The sequence below is a fragment of the Malassezia globosa genome, assembly GCF_000181695.2.
Source record: "Malassezia globosa CBS 7966 chromosome Unknown mgl_sf_1.2, whole genome shotgun sequence".
NCBI lineage: Eukaryota > Fungi > Basidiomycota > Malasseziomycetes > Malasseziales > Malasseziaceae > Malassezia > Malassezia globosa.
The window spans coordinates 53,568-75,450 of NW_001849873.1; the positions used below are offsets into that span (position 1 = coordinate 53,568).

Here is a 21,883-nt window from a genome sequence, read left to right on the forward strand (position 1 = left end):
CACCGTCCCAGGATCCACGCCGTGATGAATATTTCGCTGAAAATTCATATGATTCATGCTTAGAGACGTGGCGTGGAATAGAAGAAAGTGGTCTCCGTGCACGCATGCTTCATGAACTGTGGCGTGTCGCAGATGCATTGGCCATAGCCGGAGCTGACGTACAACCACTAACGCAGGCAGTTATGTGTGTACCACAGCGATGCTCGCACAAGCCACTGCCATCATTACAGCAGCCGTTGTCGTCACACCTAGAACATGACAAGAACGGCGCTTGGACACTCGAAGCTGACACTTCGATTGATAGCGTGTATCGAGCACTTCAACATGGCCACATCCCTATCATTATGCCCATGGCCATTCGTGAGTCGATGACTGATAAAGTGACAATGGATACGACAAAAAGGACGCTGCGGTGCATTTGTGTCGATGCGGACCAAGTCATGGTCACTTTATCTCGCGAAATGGCATCTCAGCGCCTGGCCGATGAACTTACGCCTGTGCGTCTCATGGTGATCACACGTGAAGGCGGTGTGCCATCGCATGCACGCGGTGGTGACCCACACCTGATGATCAATCTTTCGTCTGAGTACGAGTCGATCCGACGTTCGTACGTTTGGGACGACACACATCCCACGGCGCTGAAAAATTTGGCCATGATTCGCGACTGCTTGGCTTACATGCCAAATATGGCGTCAGGCCTGATTGCTACGCACCGATCGCCGCAAAGTCTCATTGCAAATCTCATCACCAATAAAGCAGCGTACTCACCGAGTCTTCCACCACGTTTACTTGCATCGCGCCGAGAAATGCGGCATATGCCAACGGTTGTGCGTGCAGGCATGCCGATTCGTATCGTGACTCAGTGGCACGAATTGGATCTTGCTCGCGTGCAGAATGTATTAGAGAGCAGCTTTCAGCGCAAACTCAATGCTGATGCATACTTTGCGCGGCTTAAGACCCATCTTGACTTCGTGATAGTCACTGGTAATTACGATGGCATTGCCATCGTGACGCGAGAACATGCCATGGAAGATCCACCTGGCATGCCACCTATTGCCTACTTGGACAAATTTGCAATGCTGCCGACTCTGCAAGGAAGTGGTGCCGTGGATTTTTTGTGGAATGCGCTGCGTGATGAAGTACATGGTTTGGGCTTACTAGACGCACTAAACAACAATGGAGGACATAATGGCGTAGGTGTTGGTCGCGATCTTGTGTGGAAAAGCCGTGCGGTAAACAAGGTCAATCGATGGTATTTTGAGCGAAGTAATGGATTCATGACTTTGCCAGGCGGTCCGCCTCATTGGTACCTGTTCTGGTGTGATGCCGAAGATCGGCTCAAGCAATATGCAGGTGAGCCGATCATTGCGCCGGGATCACGTTTAGACGACGTATGGATGAATACAACACCGACATCTCCCATGTTACCGATTATCGTACCAGAAGAGCAAGGCCGGTGGGAACGGTGGGCCAAATGCCTTGCTCGTATTCCATCTGCATGGCTTGCATAAGGGCATGCAAATAGGCATGCAAGTGGACATGAACATGAATTGGAAGAGTGCCATGTATTGGTCATGTGAGTGAGCCTAGTGTGGACAGTAAAAGATGTGACAAAGGCCTATCATGAGGCACACCGAGATTTGGGAGTGAGGAGGGGGGGAGACAAAAGTATAAGAGAGAGAGAGAGTGAGGGAGTGAGGGAGTGTGTGTGTTTGTGTATGTGTGCGCGCTTGAAGCATGGATAGCCATTTGGCCGAACTCCAAGATGTGCATTCTTTTATGCTTGAAGTTTGATCCATTCAATTGATTCTTAATATACCCCGTGAAATGCATGAATCACCTCGTCTATACACATGAGGAAATCCGCCACAACATGCTTCTGATCCAAACGAGCTGAGGATATCGAAGCGCACAAATTCAGCACTTACTGTGCTTCTATTTTAGCACGCTCGCCAAATCCCACGACGTCGTTCCTCAGCTCGATACTCATACATGAGTTGGGCTGCCATCCAAAGCACCCCTATGAGTTGAGCCAGGCATATCCAACCGTCGCGCGTCTCGATCATCTTCGACCAAACCGTGCGGACGCCGTCAATCCCAATGACAAAGCCGACAAGATTCGCCGAGATCATCATGAATATATTGGCTACAGTGCCCAAAGCACGCACATGGCGGAACCAAGGTCGGTGGCCATATACTTTCGCAGGGACGAGAGCGCGACCCAAGAGTTCTGGCAAAATAAAAAGGACAATCAGCCAAGCCCATGCCAACAAAGTAAACGAAAGGTCATGCCATAATGCAACAAATGTAAATACGACGAGGGATGACAGCACTTGGTGCCTCGAGCCACCCAATGGGATATAGATGTACCGAACGACCCACAAGTTATAGCTTCGGTGCCAAGCGCGCCAGAAACGAATGGCCGACGGGCAGTTACATATGGCGCGGATCATGTTTTCCGGCACATCGACGCCGTCCAACAGCGCCCATAGGCGAAACAGACGCCATGGCACAGCAAGTTTGAACCACATGATTTCCAGTGCCCAAAAACTCAATATCGCCAACTCCATTGGCGAGTACACGTCCCAATTCCCTTCGCTCTTGATCGCATTCACATACATATAGTGAAGCATGAATTCAATCGACAAGACCGATACGATGGCATCGTAATGCGTACCCAGCAATGACTCGTAATGGAATGTGTAAAGGCTTACACATCTGCGCGTAAAAGTCATTGAATGTCATAAGTGGGCCGGCGATAAACAGCGGCGGGTAGAACAGATAGGTAATTTGGGTGACGAACGTATAACTGGATAGTGCATGTGGCCATGTGGCTCGGTCTTTTGACGACAGCACTTTAGACTCGCGTCCCGCTGAGCCTGCAGAGACTGGCTGGTGCCGGCTGCTACGTGCCCAAACATAATCCATCGCAAAGCTCACAAGGCGCAGCATTGTAAAATTGTAGCTGATGTACCATCTGTGAATCAGTCCCGGATGCTCATCGAGCCATGCAAGAGAAAGTGAGAGTGTTTTGTACGGTGCACCATTGGTATAAAAGACCAGAAACAGGACAGCACCATTAAACATCCATACGGCGCAAGTCACGACAGCTGGGGGAAGCCATGCTGCACTACTCGCAATCACATAATTGAGTAGCGCAATAAGCAACAGTTTTATTACATTTGCGCCGTGCAGTGCTGTCACAAATACAAGACCAGTCACGCCCAGAAACGCTAGACGAATGCGTTTCGCATACACAGTGTTCCTACATTGCTGAGCAATCCAACGAATGCAGTGTGATAGCAAGGCATAAACAGTCATCACTGCCATAAGAATTACTCCATTTTTCCGTAGTAAGCGGTACTGGTGGTCACTGTCATCGCGAAGCCGACCACCCATCCATCCCTTGACCAAACGATTAGCATATCGAGGGTATTCAGGGCGCTTGTCAGAGCTCAAATAGATCGGTACATAGATCATGTATGGTATGATAATCATAGCTGCCACATAATATGCGTAAAACTCCCTCGTCGACCACAGAGAGGGCGTGATTTCTGCGGCTTGCTGAGGTGTCAAGGTCGTCTGATTCATTTGAACGCTCTCAGTGGCATTCGCATTAGGGGTGACAATTGTCACACCACGCGAGCGTAGACTCTCACGGAGTGGTTTGTCTCCGTCTCTCTCTACGATTCTTAGTGATGCTCGCTGGGAGCGTGCGTCACGCTCCTGCTCTTGTGGCGTATGCATAGGCAACATACGATGCACGTGCGCTCTGAATGGCCGTGTCAAGATGGAGGCACTTTAAGCGCGTTGTCTTTGACATGTACACAATGGAGGCGTGTTGCGTGCGTCACGTATCACAGTGGAGAGTAGTGACCGCAAGGCAGGGGACAAGTCTGCTGGAGGCGTCCTACTAGTTGATTCATTCAAGTTTCGTGACGGCGGTTCACACTGGCTTGGGCGCGCGTCGACCTATTACACGAACTGAACGCATTTGCCGATCGCCGAAGATATTTCCATTTGTGATATGGCGGTACGTGAATGACATGATCGCGTCGCCTCGAGTTCTAATTCATATTGCAGATTCAATGGGTCCTTTTGATATCGCGGCAGGGCAAGGTGCGCCTGGCGAAATGGTACGGCACAATGAGCCACAAAAGCAAGGCGAAAATTGTCAAAGATGTAACACAGATTATCCTTGCACGTCGTGTACGTCACATGCGGACAAACCAATCAGGAAACATGACTGACATGATACAATGTTTGCCTCTCGGATGAACTGCATCTGGGGTCTTCGTTCACTGCCTAAGTCACGCATGTGCAATTTTGTTGAATACAAGGGTACGTACATACGCTGTCCTAATACCCATAAAAAAGACAACAAAGTAGTTTATCGGCGTTATGCATCGCTATTTTTCGTTGCGGGTATTGCGCCCGATGACAACGAGCTCACGACCCTTGAGATAATTCACCGTTTCGTCGAAGTCTTAGACCGCTACTTCGGCAATGTATGCGAACTGGATCTGTACGTATGAACAAGCCGATGTACGCTTACGCAGAATCTTCAATTTCCAAAAGGCTTACCAGGTGTTAGACGAACTCGTGATTGCTGGCGAGCTGCAGGAATCTAGTAAAAAGTCCGTGCTACGTGTCGTCATGCAAGGCGATGCTGTTGAAGAAGCTGAAAATAACGAAGATGTACGTTGTCTGTGCGACCGGGATGGCATCTCGACGTGCACGCTCAAACACGAACGGCAAAGCTAACGCTTATCGCCACAGAATCTTGGTCGCATCGGTAGTCGATCTGGTTAGCAGGTCTCTTACATGTCTTATGTCTAATGCACCAACCGCCAAATCCCTCTCATGCTCTCGGTTTTGTTCTGGACTACCTTCCACGTCTTGCTGCGTATCTCCTTAGTTCACAGGTTTCACCATGCCTTGCGATAGTTTGTAGTACACGACCGTCGAATCATTCGACATCATAGCGAGTAAAAGTTGTGTTGAATCTACATGCTCCGGCAGTCGCGCAAACAGATCGTGGAACATGACAGTGTCGATCACCTGCTCAATCAACATTGGGACAACGGCGATCTTGGTCTGTGGAAGGAAGTCAGTGACTTATGCATGCCGCATATACGAACCTTGGAATTGGGTGCCTGTCCTGTCACGATGGCCCATCCAGACTTTCCGAAAGCAGGGTCGGCTATTTCACTTCTTTGCACATCATGCACTTCTAGAAAGCGCCATCGCGCTGCATACTTCAGGTCGACAAATGTCTGAAACAAAGCACCTTCTTGTGCTGGATATTTCGTACTTAAAGGCGCAACAGCAGCATACGCTGTGTGAAGCTCAGCATGCAACGGTGTCTGAGACATGCTGAGCGAGTTGCCAGCACAGCGGCCTGAGCCTTTCACTAGGACTCTCCAGACGCGGCGCAAATGACAATAATTTGAAACCGTTTATGCACGCGCATTTATTATGTATGTATGTTGGAATTTTTTTATTTATGGATTTTTGTTTTTTTTTTGGCCCTCCGATGACTCTGTACGATCCTTGTGATTAGCTTGTAGCGTCTATGATTCCAATTGGGCAAGTTTGCCATAGCGAGTGTGCGCGAAAGTGACTATATATGAATGCAGAATTTTTTTGTTAAAGAAAGAGACAAGACCTGCGTAGGTTGGTAGATTGATCATACCATCAAGGTCGCATTTGGGCGACTCAACCAGCCAGACCAATACTCCCCTGTTCTAGCGCAGACACAGCTTGAGTAGGCATGCCCGGCTTCAGCGCATCCATGGTCCGCACAATTAACGCAGTATCATCCAAGAACGAATTAAGAGAAAGACGAAGGTGTCGGAGTGTTGTCGCACGCATTGTCCTGGATATCAGCTGACCCTCTCATCTTGACGCAACGTACACATGTAAATCTGCACGTCCATCGTCAGCTGTGTGCACATCCAAACTCTTTTCAACGTCATGTGGCCGCAGCTCCTTGTCGACGCAGATGACCTGCTGTATTGTTGTAGCCACTTCTCGAGAGGGGCATGGGATCATCAATGATCTATACGTGAGCAAACATCTAGTACATACACAATATGCCGCATTGACACTGTTTCTGATGCTTTTCCAGCAACAGACATAGCACCTTTGCGTATATGATGTTCTGAACGCGCCAAACCTGGTGGATATGTGTGTTGACTCTCAAAGAAGAGGGTGGTCTAGTCCAGCGGAAATAGCACGCAACGTTTAATGACCGGTGATAATACGAACGTCGAGGCGTAATGTGAATGTGACAGCCGGCCCGATCATCGGGCGAGCCACGTGTAGATCTCGACGCGGAGCGAGGGAGTCGTGACGCGTTGCGCGCTCTGTTGAACAAAGCAAGCGCAGTGAGGTAGAGGGCAGGGAGTTTTTTCTGACCAAAAGCGCGCGCAAAGCGATTGTCGTGCTCATTTGTGGCGAGCGGCGTTCATGTCGCAGGACCAGTTGCGGTCAGGTTTGCGCATGCTAAAGCGCTCATGGAGCTCCTCCGAGCATGAAACGAACGATCCGAGTACAGAGAGCAAGCCAGTGTGCATTGATCTCTGCAACTCGCCACCAAGGAGAACGCCACTACAGGAACTAAATGAAGACACGTCACATAAGCAGCGTAAATGCACTCACGATGAGCACATGAGCCAAACGGAAAAAGAAAGGACAGAAGACGACGACTTCCTGCCATTTGAGCCACTAAAGTCAAACAACACGTGTGTTGGTGCCACGGCGAAACGCGCTGCTACCACCTCGTCTTCGCATACCTCTTCTAATCTTAATGCATTAATCAAGCCGTTGATCCGCTCGCGCGAAAAGCCATTCCCAGCCCCCGCACATGTTGCAAGTGTGCAGCGACCACCAGAAAAGCGCTCGGCTGCACGCGTTTTCCTGTCGCGTGAGCAGCAGAGTGTGTTGGAGGCAGTAGTCAAGCAAGAGAAGAGTGTGTTTTTCACGGGCTCAGCTGGCGCTGGAAAGTCGTACCTGCTAAGGCAGATCATCCAGGACTTGCACGTTAAATATAGCAAGTCGCCAGGCGCTGTTGCGATCACAGCGTCGACTGGCATTGCAGCGTGCAATATCGGGGGCATCACGCTGCACAGCTTCAGCGGGGTGGGCGTAGGCACAGGGACACCTGACCAACTCGTGCGGACTGTGCGGCGGAATCGACCAACTGTGACTCGATGGAAAAAGACAGCTGTGCTTGTCATCGACGAGGTGTCGATGATTGATCCAAAGCTGTTTGAAAAACTAGACCATGTGGCGCGTGTCATCCGCCAGTCCAACCGGCCTTTTGGCGGCATTCAGGTCGTCATGTCAGGCGACTTTTTCCAGCTTCCGCCGGTGTCACCGAACGGGCAGACGAGCTTTGTGTTTGAGTCGCCCGTTTGGTCCAGTGTGATCCAGCAAAAGTTCAACCTGACAGAGGTGTTCCGCCAGCGGGACCAGACATTTGTGAATATGCTCAATGACATGCGGTATGGTAAACTGGCACCAGAGACAATACGGATCTTTTCTCAACTAGAGCGCACACCCTCGTTGCCTGAGGGGATCACTCCTACGGAGCTTTATGCTCTCCGACGTGACGTGGAAAAAGCGAACCAGATGCGTTTGGACGCATTGCAGACAGATATGCGCACATATACAAGCATGGATAGCGGACAGCTGCCGCCGGACCAGCTGCAACGCACTCTTGATAACTTCATGGCGCCACGGCACATGGCACTGAAGAAAGGCGCGCAAGTTATGCTGATCAAGAATGTCGATCGGGAGTTGTCGAATGGCTCCGTCGGTACAGTGCTAGACTTTCTTGATGAGGATTCGTTCAAGGACCAGTATGGGGAAGAAGATGTGTCGGACGAGCTCTTAGCTCGTGCGGAGCGAGCGCCAGGTGCGTCTCGGACCATGCAGCAAGAACGCACAGAGGCGCGCGCTGCACCTCGGTGGCCGCTCATCCGCTTCCACTTGGTGAATGGCCATGTCCGTGACTATCTAGCAAGGCCGGAGTCATGGAAGATGGAAGACCCCAACGGCAAGGTTGTTGCCTCGCGCACGCAAGTGCCGGTGATCTTGGCCTGGGCGATGTCGATTCATAAATCGTACGTTTCATGGGGCTTATCCGCGCTCCACCTTTGCACGTAGGCGGCGTTTTTGGAGCAACACGCTAACCCAAACAAAGACAGGGACAGACACTGCAGCACTGCCGGATTGACCTGCGACGCGTCTTTGAAAAAGGTACGTACGATATTGTGAAGTGCAACTCGTCTCACACATGCCCAGGCCAAGCATACGTGGCACTGTCGCGAGCGACATCTCTTGATGGACTGCAGGTGATTGGCTTTCATCCCAGCAAGGTCATGGCACATCCCAAGGTCATTCAGTGGAACTGTCGCGAATTTGCTACGTAGGGGAAATAAGCCGACGAGGCGGGATGCGTGAGAGAGGGAGGAGAGAGATAGGGAAACAAGGACGAGGGGGACAGCGAAGACGTGGCTATGGGCACATGTCGCGGTCGAAGCTTTCGTTCTTCGTAGTTATATTATTCTTAATGATTACTTTTCACAAATTCAAATCTTCTTCATGGTAGTTCTCTTGGATCAAGCGATACACATATGACGGCGGATGCTCACCGACATTTGTTATGATCACATCAATGTCGGCTGGAGAGACAAAGTCCCATAGGGGGTTCTCGATCTCTGCTTTTTCAGCAAGCGTATGGGACGATGCATAGTTGACAAGCTGTGCGGTAGGGCCCTGATTGCCTGTGCGCAGGCGCTCAGGACTGACCCATGACCAGTCGGGCGAAATTTTAAATACGCCAGCCAAAGCGACGACAGGTGTGCTGTGCTCGCGGGCAGCCATAGAAATGGCCTTGGCTCCGATCGAGGCGAGGATGCCGCCATTGGCAAGTACACAACGCGCACCGAGGATCACTTTGGACACACGCGGCATCAGTGCATACACATTCGAGTCAGGCACCAGAAGCACTGACAAGCCATCGGCCGCTAGGGCGCGTGCCATTTCATGCCCAGCAAAGCTAGGTGCAGACTCAGGAACGACGGCAATAAATTTGCGGTGTTTGGCTGCTGCACGCAGGAACGTCTGCACCGTAGTTGAGTAGCCAAGCGTCAGGATGACTTCGCCAGAATGGATATGGTCACGCGCATCTTTTGCAATGCTGGTATCGACCGATTCGAATTCATCGAGCAATTCCTGAATCGCCTGGATGAGAAGCGGTTTGAGTTGGTACGCATGCGATGGTATGACAGGGATTGCATCATCGTCTGACGACATCGAGTCAGACATGCGCTGAGGCGATTCACTGCCGTCCTGCGACGGCGTGTCGAGAGGCGAAGACACGTTGCCTGGCGAAACGGTTGCATTTCTGTTGACGTCCGACGTATACGCCGACTGAGCATTAGCGCAGGTAGGAGGCGTCGCCATGGTCGATGAGGGGAATACCAAGTCAGAGATGGAGAAGGAGCGATTCGGCGCTGGTGTTACTGGCATCTCGAAGCTAGCATGCATGGAAGATGCTGGTGATGCTGGCATCGACATGGACAGAGCCGCAAGGGATTGCACGACCGAAGGGTGGGGCGGTGTGCGGGCAGTGCCACTGGAAGAAGGCGCTTCTGCACCTGCGCTTGCTGCACCTGTTCCAAGCGTTGTAAGTGCTTTGACCTCTTCGCGAAGCAGGTACAGAATGCGGCGCGTCACATTGCCGATCACGGGCTCAAACGGGTGCGCATTTTGCAAATGGTGACCGACTATGCGAATGATGCGAACGAGCTCATCTAGCTGCCACACTTTTGTTGCACTGATGACAGTTCGCACTGTCTTTGCAGTCGCTTGCGCTATAGCCTCCGTCGACACAATCTGATGCCGCCGGAGCTTGTTTTCCAGCTCTTTCACGGCTATGAGGGATGCACGATCGTGTATCACCTGCTCAAGACTTCCGCTGCTGCTCATGGGCCCCCAGGAGTGACAAGAAAAGAGGCTAAGAGGCACAATTGCGACGCAAAAAGAATCAGAAAACAAAGGCTCGTCCGCCCGTCGACGTCAACGAGATCACAGCCTTGCTTTCGCGAAAATCCAGTCTCGCGAGTGTCGTCGTCGACAATGCGCGCCCAGCAGGTCGGATGAACTCGCCTCCGTCAGCCATCCTGTGAACACAAGCCAAGCACAGCGACGCAGCAGCGGGGTGATATCACGTGATATTACCACCTACCTCTTCTCTACGGCTCGGTCTACGCGAGCAGATGCTTCCAGGTTGGGTATTACGTAGGCGGTATGTACGTGTGGGGGAAAAGAGGACAAGGGAGAGGGGTGGGGACGTGTAGGGATGTGTTGGTTTACGGCGGAGTTGGATTGTGGCGATATGCAGAAGATGAAGAGGGCGGTGTCGGTGGCGGTGGCGCACGCCTTCTTGGAGCAGCACTGACACCATCAGCAGGAGAAACGTCATACTCGACATGCATAGATGCTTTGTGTGCCTTGGAAAACAGGCGCTTCGGGAAGAAATGCCGCTTTTCGTTCTTTCCATTCCAGTGGCGTAAAACATAGTGGCGTAGAGATGATGAGGCCGGCGCAGAAAGCGCAGCAGTATCCAAGGTGGGGCTGGGTATGGCGGAGGCATCTTCAGAACTGTGAGCTCGTGCTAGTGGCGCGGCAGTCGCCGCGATCGCTGGCACCGCATGCGGGGGTATATCGGGAGCACGTCGTCGCACGTGTGGCATGCGAGTTTGGGGCGAGCTGCTTGCCGGCGACAAGGACGAGGACGAAGAGTCGGCATGCAGGTCAGGCATGGATGCAGATGTCAACTGCAGCGGCAGCGGCACTTGCAGCTCAGCAGGCCGTGGGGGCCGTGGCGGAGGAGGACGGCGTCGTTTTCCGTCAGCGCTTTGTGTGGAATCGACGCTTGGACGCCTTTGGCTCGTCCAAGACTCGAGTGATAACACGTCCAAGTCCTGTGCTAGGGTGTCGTCGTGTGCAGCAGCCTCCGCATACGACGGCGGCTCAAACTCGGGCCACATCACAGACAGTAGATCGCCGTTGTACGCGCCCTTCGTGCATATAATCGATGCAGCGGTTGACTGCAGACTCACGAGGATCAGCATGTGCTGGATGGAAGCATCTGAGGGCTCAGCGTGGAAATGCGGACGATCCTCACTGTACTCCTTCGTAAGAGACGCCACGCGTGCCTCGCCACCGCGGATGGGTGCAACGAGTGTAGCTCCATCGGGCGAGAAGCCAACGCACCATTCAGCGTTGAGACAATGCTCAGCAAGCGCCAAGGTACGCTCACTTGTATCGTGCAGGCGAGACGCATACACCATGTTGGTCAAGAGACGTGTGATGTGCGTACGTTTGTAAGGCTCTGTGCACAGTTGAGTTTGCGTGAGCAGAGCATGAAACACGCATAAATACGCCTGGCGCAACAAATCAAATGCGTCTGGTAAGTCACTCAACTCACGCAAGAAAATGTCCACCAGCACTTTGAGATCATTCACGTAAAAGTAAGACGCGGTCTCTGGAAGACAAAAAATTGCACCGAGCAGTTTGAGCACCAGCAAGTGAAAGCGACACCCATCAAATGTTGTACTTGGCGTGCGGTTCAGAAGAAACACGAGATTTTCGCTGCATGTCTTGCTCGAGTTCAACTGCTGCTCAATGTGGGGGAGAAGCGTTGTTGCATACGTCGACATCATGCACTGGTCGTGCAAGGCTAGGATCACTCGCATGCACTGTGCACTGTACTCGGATGAGTCGCTTGTTTCCATCACGACAAACAGATGATCCACGAAATGCGGCGTCAGCACACGCATGTCCTGAGCTCGCCAACGCACAGAGCATAGGATCTCGTATAGGATATGGATCGCATGGAAGTCGACACATACAAGGATGTGGCGCGACAGACTTTCTGTGCTGGAAGACGCAATCTTTGTGCCAGCTGGGCCGTGTCGAAGAAGCAGCCGTCTTTCAGTCCTCAAGTGATGGCAATGTGGCAAAGGCAGTGCTGGCTCGTAACAAGTATCCGAGTCGTGCGCGAATGCAGCATTTGCCTGCGACGCATAGTGACCAGCCCATATATTGTGGATCAGCTTTTGTACGAGCGTATGAGGAGAGTCTGTTAGCAGCCATCGATACCAATTCGGATTGCGTTCACCCGCAGCCAGTACGACTGCATACAGAACGGTCAGCTCAGCCTCCGGCGCCATAGGCAGGCGTGCACGCACGACGTCCAGGATGCAAGACATAGATTCATCTGGAACGGCATTCAGATCAAGACATGACTCGGTCTGGGACGAAGCCGTCTTACTGGTCAGGAGATGAGCTACACATTGTGTGGCAAAGGCTCGCTGGGCAGACGTGTCGCGCAAATGCGTGCTGACATATGATATACTCATGCTCCGCAGCACTTTGTACAAGAAGGTACGCGCATCCTGACCCGCATGCAATGACAACAATGCTGTTGGCGGGATTGATGCCATGTATGGATGGGGCGCGCGTCGTCACTTGTTCTCCCTCCCGCCCTCCCACTGGCTATGGGAAAGTAAGTCTTACACGTAGGTCCATCCACCCAGTTGTCCGTGTGTGTTTGTGTGTGGAGAAAATAGTCTCTCTCGTTCTGTTCCAACAAATCGGTGCCCCGTGCATGCGATCAAGTTGAGGCCTGAGCTTGTCGAGGGAGTGAGGGATTTTTCGTTTCTCGGATTCTTTGTGAACGCAGGCCGTTGGTGGAAGGGCGCGTGCGTTGCAGCTATCGATGGTAGATCGAATTGCTTCGTGGCCAAAAGACGACGACGCATTCCAGTCACATCTACAAGAGCAGCGACATGCCATCCTTTCGATCCTGTCCAATGCATTGCCACCTGCAGCCGATACCGAGCCCTATATGGGACAAGAGTGTGTGGGACTAGGTGATGCCTGGCGTGCACTGTATGCGCTCGTACGCAGCAGTGTTCATGAGCACGAAGGTAATAGCTGCATCGTTGTTGGCGAGAGTGGCTGCGGCAAGAGTCTGCTGGTCGAGTCAGTGTTGCGGCGCATCAAAGCAGAATGTCACGACAAAGAGCAAATGGGGCAGCATGCATCGCCATGGACCGTGTCGTTGTCGGCGCTGGTGCACCCAACGGACCGACAGTGCCTCTCCGACATGGCCCGCCAACTCATGGACCAGGGCGCTATGGGCCTTGATGATGTCGACGATATACTAGGGCGCGAGCAGCAAGACATGGACTCGGATACTGAGAGTGATGACCGGCCATTGGCCGAATGGGCCTCAGCATCTTTGCCGCCCACGATGCACAGAGCCCGTTCGCCCACGCAAACTGGGATGGGCTTAGAGGCCCATTTGGCTTTAGACCCCGAGTTCGAATCGGAGCATTTGGTGGATGCGGATGTGGAAGAGGCGGGGATGGCTGAGGAGGACGACGACGAAGAGGGAGAAGGAGAGGAAGAGCTGGTCGCGAGTGACAATGTTGTCAGTGTAAGAGAGCATGCCGCGCATGCACAACCAAATGCATCGGCGTCTGTGCCGGACTCGTTCGCGCAATCTATCCTATCGACGCTTTCGGCCACTTTATCGCACATCCTTTCGCTTCTCACTCGCACCAGCTCGACGGGTGAGACAAGCCACAAGCGGCCGCTCGTCATTGTGCTCGATCAGTTTGAACAGTTTGCCCAACGACCACGCCAAGCTCTCCTGTACTGCTTACTGGACGCGGTCCAGGCCGCAAGCTATGCACCTGGCCTCCTTATCATTGGCTTGTCGACGCGTGTGGATGCACCTGACTTTCTTGAAAAGCGTGTCAAGAGTCGCTTCTCACATCGCTCCGTGCATGTCCACCCGCCGTCGTTCGAACAGTATATCATTTTGACGCGGACAGCGCTCTTGGCTGGCGCATCACCAAGCACTCCTTTCGGCAAGACATGGTGCCACGAAGTTGACGCATTGCTCCAGGACAGTGCATTCCGTGCGTGTATTCAGCACCTGCATGCCCTCAGTGGCGACGTACGTTTCTTGTATCAAGCGCTGACGCCACCTGTCGCTGCGCTTAGTGTGGCGAGTCCATGCCTCGAAGCTGGCGCCTTCGTGCACGCAGCAGAACTGCAACGCCACGACCCTACACTAGCTTTTATGCTGGAACTGTCGATGCCTGAGATGGTCTTGATGATCACTGCTCGGCACCTGCAGCTTTCGGAGCATGAGCCATTCACTTTTGAAATGTGCTTCCATCATATTTGCCAGTTTGTCAAGCGAGCGCAGCGCGACTTGGGCACTGCCATCGATGCGACGGAGCGCCGCATTGTTAATGTGTCGATGGCGGGTCTGGATGCCCTCGCATCTCGTGAGCCAATGCAGCAGGCGTTCCAACGCTTGCTCGATGCCGAATTGTTGCTGCCCGAGCCTGCAAGGGTGACCCTCGCTCTGCCCAGCGGCATTGCTTCTCGCACAGGCACAGTAACCTCGCCCTACGGCACGCTGCCAGGGCCTACCGTGATACCCACATTTCTGCGCGTTCGCTCGCAAGTGTCGGCGAAGGCTATCCTCGAGAGTGTTTGTAGTCCTGAGCGTGTGGAGCCGCTAAGTTCTCTTATTGTCAAGTGGGCCGAGTCTACAGGCTTGTAATGTATCCAACTATTCTATTCATCCCCTGCCGCCTGTGCTACAGTGAGCTCAGCTCCATGTCCATAGAGACCCGATTGGCAACGCACGAGACCATGCTCGTTGCGACAAAATGGAGAATCTCCTTCCAGCAGAGAAAGCAGAGGATAGGTGTGGTGAATACAGGCAGGGCGGTTCGCCACTGCTTACGTACATGGATCACTTGTTCTAGGGCACCTGGTAGACCGACCAGCATCATCTCGAGACAGGCCGGCTCTGAGGTGCCCAGATACGTGCTAACTAGAATTCATAGTCCTGTGGGCGGCCTACGGATGGAAATGACGCATCCTTGGCGACATGTAAGCCGCGTTGTCGAAGATCGCCCAGTCCCGTGAACAGACGAGGGCCTGAGCGTGTGGCTGGCTGCTGTGACTGAGGCTGAGGTTGCGATGGCGATGGCGATCGGACCTGTGGTGACGCAGCTTGACGCTCATCAGCGTGTGCATCTGCTGATGAAGACATAGAGGCAGACACAGGCGCAGGCACTGTCGACCTCGATGACAAGGATCGGTCAGAGTGCTTGGCACCAGCTGTTTCAGCTTCCGCGCTTGTCACACCGACAGAGTGAGATGTGGAGAAAGGATGAGGCGTCGTACGACGCTCATTTACGCCACCATCTGTGTCAAGATGCAGTGTCTCGATGGCAATGCGCTTGCGCTTGATTTTGAACGCGAGGTTATTCTCCCCGCCCCCAGCACCACCCTCATTCGCACCTGACTCGAGAGACGCCCCTGCACCCATGCCACGCAAGATCGACGCACGCAGCGAAGGATTCGTCAATGTACCGATTGATGGCGTCTTGTACACACGCACGGCACCCATAAAGTCAGGAAATATGTCCGAGAGACCCGGCATCGCTGCGAACGACGAAAGACCTATGCATCCATCCATGAGATGCATGAGCCGATGCGCCAAATTGATGCCCTGCTGAGCATCTTTTCGAAATGTATACACGTGAGAAGAAAGGGACAGGCTCACTAGCGTTGGTATAGGGGGTATCGTGGAACCTGGCATAGGCATCGAAAGCGTGCGAGCCAGTGAGCGCAGCCGAAGAAGAAAGCGAATCGCTTCTGCACTATGCGTGGAAGGCGACATCCACATAGGCGATCCAAAGGCACGCAAGTCGATCCGAAGTACGGGCGTCCGGGTATGGCTAGCAATTTTGCAGTGCTCTACTGCTTGAAGAATGGCATCCCACGCCACACGGAATGGGTCTTCTGTGTCTAGTGAAACAGTTGTGAGCTGCTGCTCAGCCTTTGCTTGGCGGATCGTGTCTGGAGAGATCCGCCTGCTCAAGTCAAACACATGACTTGTGGTCGCCGACGGTAGCGAATGCTTCCGCATCTCACGCGGCTGCTGGCCGTATCGCCAAGCGATTTTCATGCGCTGCATGTCTTCAGCCACATGCGTTGAGTCCTTCGGTTTTGAAGAGGACGATGCGGAAACCTTCGATCCAGCGGATGACGACGTCTCCTCTGACTCGTCGGCCTGGCTCATGAGCTGAGATACAAATGCTTCTGCCGACTCGCCAATCACCACATTGACATGATGTGAAGCGAGCCCTTCGGCTGTCACATACCCTAAGAACAGGTCTGTGTATGCCTCGGCGGCCGAATACGCTGCATCGTCGTATGTGGCATGCAAGTCTCCGCCAAGCATTGGAGCGCCAAGCATGGCTGCAGACTCATTCGCAGTGCTTGCACACGGAACAAATGCTAGCATAGAGCCGGCAAGAATGCCTCCACCACACATGATATCGTCCAGCGCGGGTATCCCCGTCGACAAGAGTGGGACAGGCGCATCATAAGGCGCTGATCTTACGCCCTCAGGCGCTTTGCGTGCATGACTGGGCGATGATGTAAAGCGTCGAAATGCAGACATGTCCGCCAATGGAACAAAGTATGGAAACAGCGAGGCGGATCAAGACGCTGCGACGCGTCGTCGTCGTCGTCGTCGTCATACGTACAAGCGGCGGCATGCGGTACGTGGGCGACATATGTCACGTGATAAATCGATCGAATCGACGCGTGTGCGCACATCGTCATCACTGAGGCGAGAGAGGGGACTGGATGCGAGTGTGTGGCCAACGGTCGTCTACGTCTGACTGTCTTTGCTACTGCATCCGGCTAGTGGTGTCGACACTTTCCGTATGGTAACTGCCGCTGCTGCTGCACCATCGCATATCATGGCGCAAATGCAGCCTGACAAAAAAGAGAAGGACGTGGCGGTGGAACAGCCGCCACCAGCCGGAGTGCAATCGTTCTTCCTGTCCAAGATTCAATCATATGAACTTACGATCAATGAAAAAGCGCAAAATTTACGCCGCTTAGAAGCGCAGCGAAACGCACTCAATGCACGCGTCCGCTTGATCCATGAAGAGCTCCAACTCTTGCAAGAGCCCGGGTCGTACGTGGGCGAGGTGGAAAAGGTCATGGGAAAGAAAAAGGTCTTGGTCAAGATCCAGCCCGAGGGCAAGTATGTCGTAGGCATTGCGCCAGATATTGATGTCACGCAGCTGAAGCCATCGCTGCGTGTAGCCCTTCGCTCCGACTCGTATACTCTTCACAAGATCCTGCCGAACAAAATCGATCCCCTCGTCTCGCTTATGATGGTTGAAAAGGTGCCAGACAGTACATACGAAATGGTCGGTGGCCTTGACCGGCAAATCAAAGAAATCAAAGAGGTCATTGAGCTGCCAGTGAAGCACCCTGAACTCTTTGAAAGCTTAGGTATTGCGCAGCCAAAGGGCGTACTACTGTACGGACCTCCTGGTACCGGTAAGACACTGCTCGCCCGCGCCGTGGCGCATCATACCGACTGCAAGTTCATCCGAGTTAGTGGCAGTGAGCTTGTGCAGAAGTACATTGGTGAGGGTAGCCGCATGGTCCGTGAATTGTTCGTGATGGCTCGCGAGCATGCCCCGTCAATCATCTTTATGGACGAGATCGACAGCATTGGTTCAAGCCGTGGTGACGACGGCGGAAATGGAGACTCAGAAGTTCAGCGCACAATGCTAGAACTGCTGAACCAATTGGATGGATTCGAGGGCACACAGAACATCAAGGTCATCATGGCGACGAACCGAATCGATATTCTCGACAGTGCGCTGCTGCGTCCTGGTCGCATTGACCGCAAGATTGAGTTCCCGCCGCCAGGTCCAGAGGCTCGTGTGGCTATTCTGCGCATTCACTCTCGCAAAATGTCTTTGCAGCGTGGGATCAACCTGCGTGTGCTCGCGGAAAAAATGGGCCAGTGCTCGGGTGCCGAGGTCCGCGGCATTTGCACGGAAGCTGGTATGTATGCATTGCGTGAAAGACGACAGCATGTTTCTCAAGAGGACTTTGAGCTCGCGATAGCCAAGGTCCTTAAACGCCACACCGACGGCTCTATGAGCGTCAATAAACTCTTTACATAATTCCTTCTATACTTTTTTTCCTCTACGACGGTTTAAATTGAACAGAGTATCCTCCGCCCTCTTGCTGCTGTAGCTCAAAATTGTCTGTCGATAAGCCGAACCAGCCGAGCACTTTGTCCCCCACGTTCTTGAGCTGACCCAACATTTCCTTCTTTTCCTTCTCACCTGCTGCTTGCACCAATGGTGGTAACCGCGTGAGCGCCTCTCGAAGTTCGGCATGGAATGATAATGGCACAAGGCCTTCCCTTTCCAGTGTCTCGAGCTTTTGGTAGTCTTTAGGCAAGGCTGTAAGCCGTATGCCGACGTTTGGGAAAGAGGCGCCAGAAAGCACGTACCTTTGAGCGCGGCATGAAGATTCGTCCAGCCACCTAATGTCTCACTCGCGATTGCACGGCGATGCAAGGCCTTGACATTCCTGGGATCCTCCGCAATGGCTATGGCAGTTAGATGTGATACACAAGCACATACCTTCATTGGCTGCTTTCTCTGCATCCTTGTATTGCTCCTTTATGATGTTTCAGCACTCTTCCGCATAGAACAAACTATGCACGTACCAGCTTAAGATGCGCCGCAGCGAGATTCGTTTGGATCTTGATGCGCGTGTCGCGTATCTTGTCAGTCACACTCTCATTGACCAAAGTATGTGTTCGAGCCGTGTCTGTCGGGTTCTTTTCCACACGCGGGGGAAGGCGAAGCAAAGCGTCTTTGTAGTGCGTAATGGCTTGTGCGTACTGTGTCTTTTGAAAAGACTCGTTTCCTTGCGATTTAAGCGACTCGGCCTCTTCCCACAGCTTGTCTACGGGCACATCAGCCTGTCCATCTGGCTCCGCACACCCATCACATTCCTTCGACAAAGCTGGGGGCATGGCCATTGGTGAGAGCGGCACACGCTTGTGGAGAATCAGACGTAAGGAACTACACACCACGCAGGGACATGAGTAATAATTGGACCTATTTTCTGAAGCTTCGCGAGGCCACTTTCAGCACTATGGGCTACGACTCTATTTTCACACGTTTCACACTAGGCTCAGCCTCTGTGGACGGTGACGGTGGGTTATGCACATTGCTTGACTCCTTGTTTGGTGCTGAAGACGCGTCTGCCTTATTGTCTTTGGGTTGTGGTGGATTATAAGGTGGACGAAAGTACGGTTGCAAGTACCAGTGAGGAATATAGTCTGGTCGAGTAGCTCGATCAGAGGCATCTTGGATATGCGGCGGAGCAACGTAGTGATGTGGCAACTCACTTGGTCGGGTATAGTATGTTGGTTGTGATGCATCGGCTTCGAGGCGCTTCTCAAGCTCATGTACAAATGCGCGATACTCACGGATTTGATGCTCGCCATCGCCGTCGTCGTACGTGTGTGCATTGCCCAGAACGGGTCTCAAGTCTGTATGGATACACAGTGCAGGGCGCGTGATCTTGAACATGTGGCCCTTGAGCGCACTGTGAGAGGTGGGTGTCTTGAGCCTGGCAACGATATCAAGGTACTCATGAGCGATACGAATCAACTGCATAGGTTCGAATTGCGCATGATCTGCTGCTGGATCACAGAGCACGGACAGATCTCGTCCCAACTCACGATGGAATAGAGTTGGGTTGTACAAGTTGCCTTCCGCACTCATGACTCCGTCACATCCAGTATAGGCTAGACAGTCACGCCAGTCTTGAGCGTAGAGAATATTGCCATTTGCAAACACAGGGATCGCGAGCGCTTCTTTGACAGCGCGCATAATGGACCAGTCAGCAAGGCCTGTTTTGTGTCCCTTCATTTCGCGCGTACGGCCGTGCACCGTGACAATCTGCGCACCTGCCCTTTGTATCATACGCGCGTAAGCAATGCTCTTTTCGACCGAGTCATACACGCGGAACTTGGCCGTCACGGGCACCTTCAGATTCAAATGCAATGTGTTGATGAGACGGAACACCAAGTCCCAATCGTCCATGAGAAACGCACCGAACTTTCCGCGTTTTGCAATCTGCTGAGGGCATCCCAAGTTCAGATCAACCGCATCACACTTGTCCTGCACGGCTTGTGCTGCCTCTAAGAGCATATCCGGGTCATTCGCACAGAACTGTACGATCAGCGGACGGTCAGAGTCTTTTCTATCATCGCAGAGATCAAGAGTGTGTGCACCCTCCTCGCCCACATCCTGGTTAAAGAACCCTTCCCGCACGCGATGAGTGCCACGGCCTTGCTGCACGTAGATTTTTGCGTTGATCATCGGGGTGTACACAAGATCGGCGCCGTACCTGCGGCAGAGTATGCGCCATGCAAGCTCCGATTGGTCTACCATGGGAGCCACGATGCATTTTGGGGAGCCCAGACTCTTGTACAGGTCGTAACCTTCCAGTTTGTGATGGTGCGGTGTGCCAGTTTCTGGGAATGCATCGACATCCGGGATCACCGATCCCATCCTGCGTACCTGAGCAACGCGTTGACAAGATGCCACGATGTAAGAAGCTCGGGGCAAGACAGATACGCGCCTTGGTACCAAGCCGAGAATGGTCGTGGGTATGTATGTGTCTGCCACTAGGTATGTCTTGCAAGTTGGGACGCCACCACGTAATTTTCCAATATAGTCAAAAATGCCGCGGTGCCAATTTTTTCCACTTCGATATGTGTTGAAAAGCTCTTCTCTTCATCCAAGGTCGGTGGAGGCGAGATACGCACGTCTTGTTTTGGACGTGCCCTTTTTTGCAGCTATCCACCATCGCGACTCGTTACATCCACGAGTCTGATGGATCATGCAGCCGTGATACCCATAGCTGATGTGCATCAGGAACTAGATGTGCACAGGAAAGTCCGTATGGCTGGGTTGTACGTCATGAACTTTTTTTTTTCACACGTAGCTGTGTTTCGTACGACCCCAGATCCGCCGAGGCCATTCTTGAGCATGAGCACAAGCAGATTGTCGTTGACTTGTCACTCGTAGTGGAGCACTCTATGTTTTCGCTCCCTCCGCGCTCTAAGCTCATGTGTTTAGGGACATTGGAGCGTCGTTGCACCGATGCGTCCAACCAAGGCACCGAATGTATACACTCACGCACGGAAACATGCGTGCCTCTCATCTTACGCGCGATCTTTGCTAAGGTCGTGGACGAACTTGACTTGCGCCTTTGGGCCACGGCTGCACGAAGGCTACGTGCTTATCTGAGTGAAAATTAAGACCCGAAGGCCAAGAGCATCTTCTCGGCGACCTTGTCCCTCCTACACGGCCATGTTCAATACCCACGCGCTAATATTTCGTTTCCGCTGGCTAGCCTATTGAAATTATTCGCACTGAGCAATTCGCCCATCTTGATCACTCTCCACATAATGACATCATCACGACTCGATCGTGATCGTGTGCGTGATGGACCTATGACATACCGTGGTACGTTGGCAAGGCGGGGCGGGCAGGGATTAGAAAGAGCGGGACTTATGTAGAAACGATCGATATGATAACAGAGCTTTGTATGCCGAGTTGCTAATGCAGTGGAATGTGCCTTTCATACGATCCTTTGTGTTCGTCAAGTATATCCCGCGAATGTGTTTGTGCGACGGCGGATGTATGACACTCCTGTATTTGAAAGTCGGCATCCAGTGCTCAGCAACTACATTCGCGACGTAGTACGTGCCATCGCGCGTGAACTGGATGAGGTATGTGCGTTCTTTTACAAGGCGGTAGGGCGGGGTGGTGTGGGCTCACAAGGATAGTCTTCCATTCGTCAGGTCATTTTGTCCATTGGGTATGAGGATGCGCCAGATCCGTGTGACGCATTGGAAAAA

The 21,883-nt window shown here is 52.7% G+C and overlaps 11 protein-coding genes across 11 annotated transcripts; 5 read left to right on the top strand and 6 right to left on the bottom strand.

Annotated features, from left to right (window-relative positions):
• Positions 1-182: 182 nt before the first annotated feature.
• On the top strand, positions 183-1,511 carry MGL_0667 (uncharacterized protein; the record flags this gene model as incomplete). Its single annotated transcript, XM_001732022.1, has 1 exon — positions 183-1,511. The coding sequence occupies one exon, from the start codon at positions 183-185 to the stop codon at positions 1,509-1,511; it is 1,329 nt and encodes a 442-aa protein (XP_001732074.1).
• Positions 1,512-2,637: 1,126 nt separating this feature from the next.
• Positions 2,638-3,756, bottom strand: MGL_0668 (uncharacterized protein; the record flags this gene model as incomplete). Its single annotated transcript, XM_001732023.1, has 1 exon — positions 2,638-3,756. One exon carries the CDS (start codon positions 3,754-3,756, stop codon positions 2,638-2,640), a length of 1,119 nt encoding a protein of 372 aa, XP_001732075.1.
• Positions 3,757-4,027: 271 nt separating this feature from the next.
• MGL_0669 (uncharacterized protein) lies at positions 4,028-4,812 on the top strand (the record flags this gene model as incomplete). The annotated part of the gene is made up of 6 exons (XM_001732024.1): positions 4,028-4,033; positions 4,084-4,209; positions 4,311-4,341; positions 4,378-4,525; positions 4,560-4,698; positions 4,780-4,812. 6 exons carry the CDS (start codon positions 4,028-4,030, stop codon positions 4,810-4,812), a joined length of 483 nt encoding a protein of 160 aa, XP_001732076.1.
• A 906-nt stretch (positions 4,813-5,718) lies between these two features.
• MGL_0670 (uncharacterized protein) lies at positions 5,719-6,054 on the bottom strand (the record flags this gene model as incomplete). Its single annotated transcript, XM_001732025.1, has 2 exons — positions 5,719-5,878; positions 5,918-6,054. The coding sequence occupies 2 exons, from the start codon at positions 6,052-6,054 to the stop codon at positions 5,719-5,721; spliced, it is 297 nt and encodes a 98-aa protein (XP_001732077.1).
• Positions 6,055-6,672: 618 nt separating this feature from the next.
• MGL_0671 (uncharacterized protein) lies at positions 6,673-8,438 on the top strand (the record flags this gene model as incomplete). Its single annotated transcript, XM_001732026.1, has 3 exons — positions 6,673-8,129; positions 8,210-8,265; positions 8,311-8,438. 3 exons carry the CDS (start codon positions 6,673-6,675, stop codon positions 8,436-8,438), a joined length of 1,641 nt encoding a protein of 546 aa, XP_001732078.1.
• Positions 8,439-8,589: 151 nt separating this feature from the next.
• MGL_0672 (uncharacterized protein) lies at positions 8,590-9,999 on the bottom strand (the record flags this gene model as incomplete). Its single annotated transcript, XM_001732027.1, has 1 exon — positions 8,590-9,999. One exon carries the CDS (start codon positions 9,997-9,999, stop codon positions 8,590-8,592), a length of 1,410 nt encoding a protein of 469 aa, XP_001732079.1.
• A 383-nt stretch (positions 10,000-10,382) lies between these two features.
• MGL_0673 (uncharacterized protein) lies at positions 10,383-12,287 on the bottom strand (the record flags this gene model as incomplete). Its single annotated transcript, XM_001732028.1, has 1 exon — positions 10,383-12,287. One exon carries the CDS (start codon positions 12,285-12,287, stop codon positions 10,383-10,385), a length of 1,905 nt encoding a protein of 634 aa, XP_001732080.1.
• A 509-nt stretch (positions 12,288-12,796) lies between these two features.
• Positions 12,797-14,662, top strand: MGL_0674 (uncharacterized protein; the record flags this gene model as incomplete). The annotated part of the gene is made up of 1 exon (XM_001732029.1): positions 12,797-14,662. One exon carries the CDS (start codon positions 12,797-12,799, stop codon positions 14,660-14,662), a length of 1,866 nt encoding a protein of 621 aa, XP_001732081.1.
• Positions 14,663-14,938: 276 nt separating this feature from the next.
• Positions 14,939-16,579, bottom strand: MGL_0675 (uncharacterized protein; the record flags this gene model as incomplete). The annotated part of the gene is made up of 1 exon (XM_001732030.1): positions 14,939-16,579. The coding sequence occupies one exon, from the start codon at positions 16,577-16,579 to the stop codon at positions 14,939-14,941; it is 1,641 nt and encodes a 546-aa protein (XP_001732082.1).
• A 268-nt stretch (positions 16,580-16,847) lies between these two features.
• Positions 16,848-18,113, top strand: MGL_0676 (uncharacterized protein; the record flags this gene model as incomplete). Its single annotated transcript, XM_001732031.1, has 1 exon — positions 16,848-18,113. One exon carries the CDS (start codon positions 16,848-16,850, stop codon positions 18,111-18,113), a length of 1,266 nt encoding a protein of 421 aa, XP_001732083.1.
• Positions 18,114-19,106: 993 nt separating this feature from the next.
• Positions 19,107-20,528, bottom strand: MGL_0677 (uncharacterized protein; the record flags this gene model as incomplete). Its single annotated transcript, XM_001732032.1, has 1 exon — positions 19,107-20,528. One exon carries the CDS (start codon positions 20,526-20,528, stop codon positions 19,107-19,109), a length of 1,422 nt encoding a protein of 473 aa, XP_001732084.1.
• Positions 20,529-21,883: the final 1,355 nt, after the last annotated feature.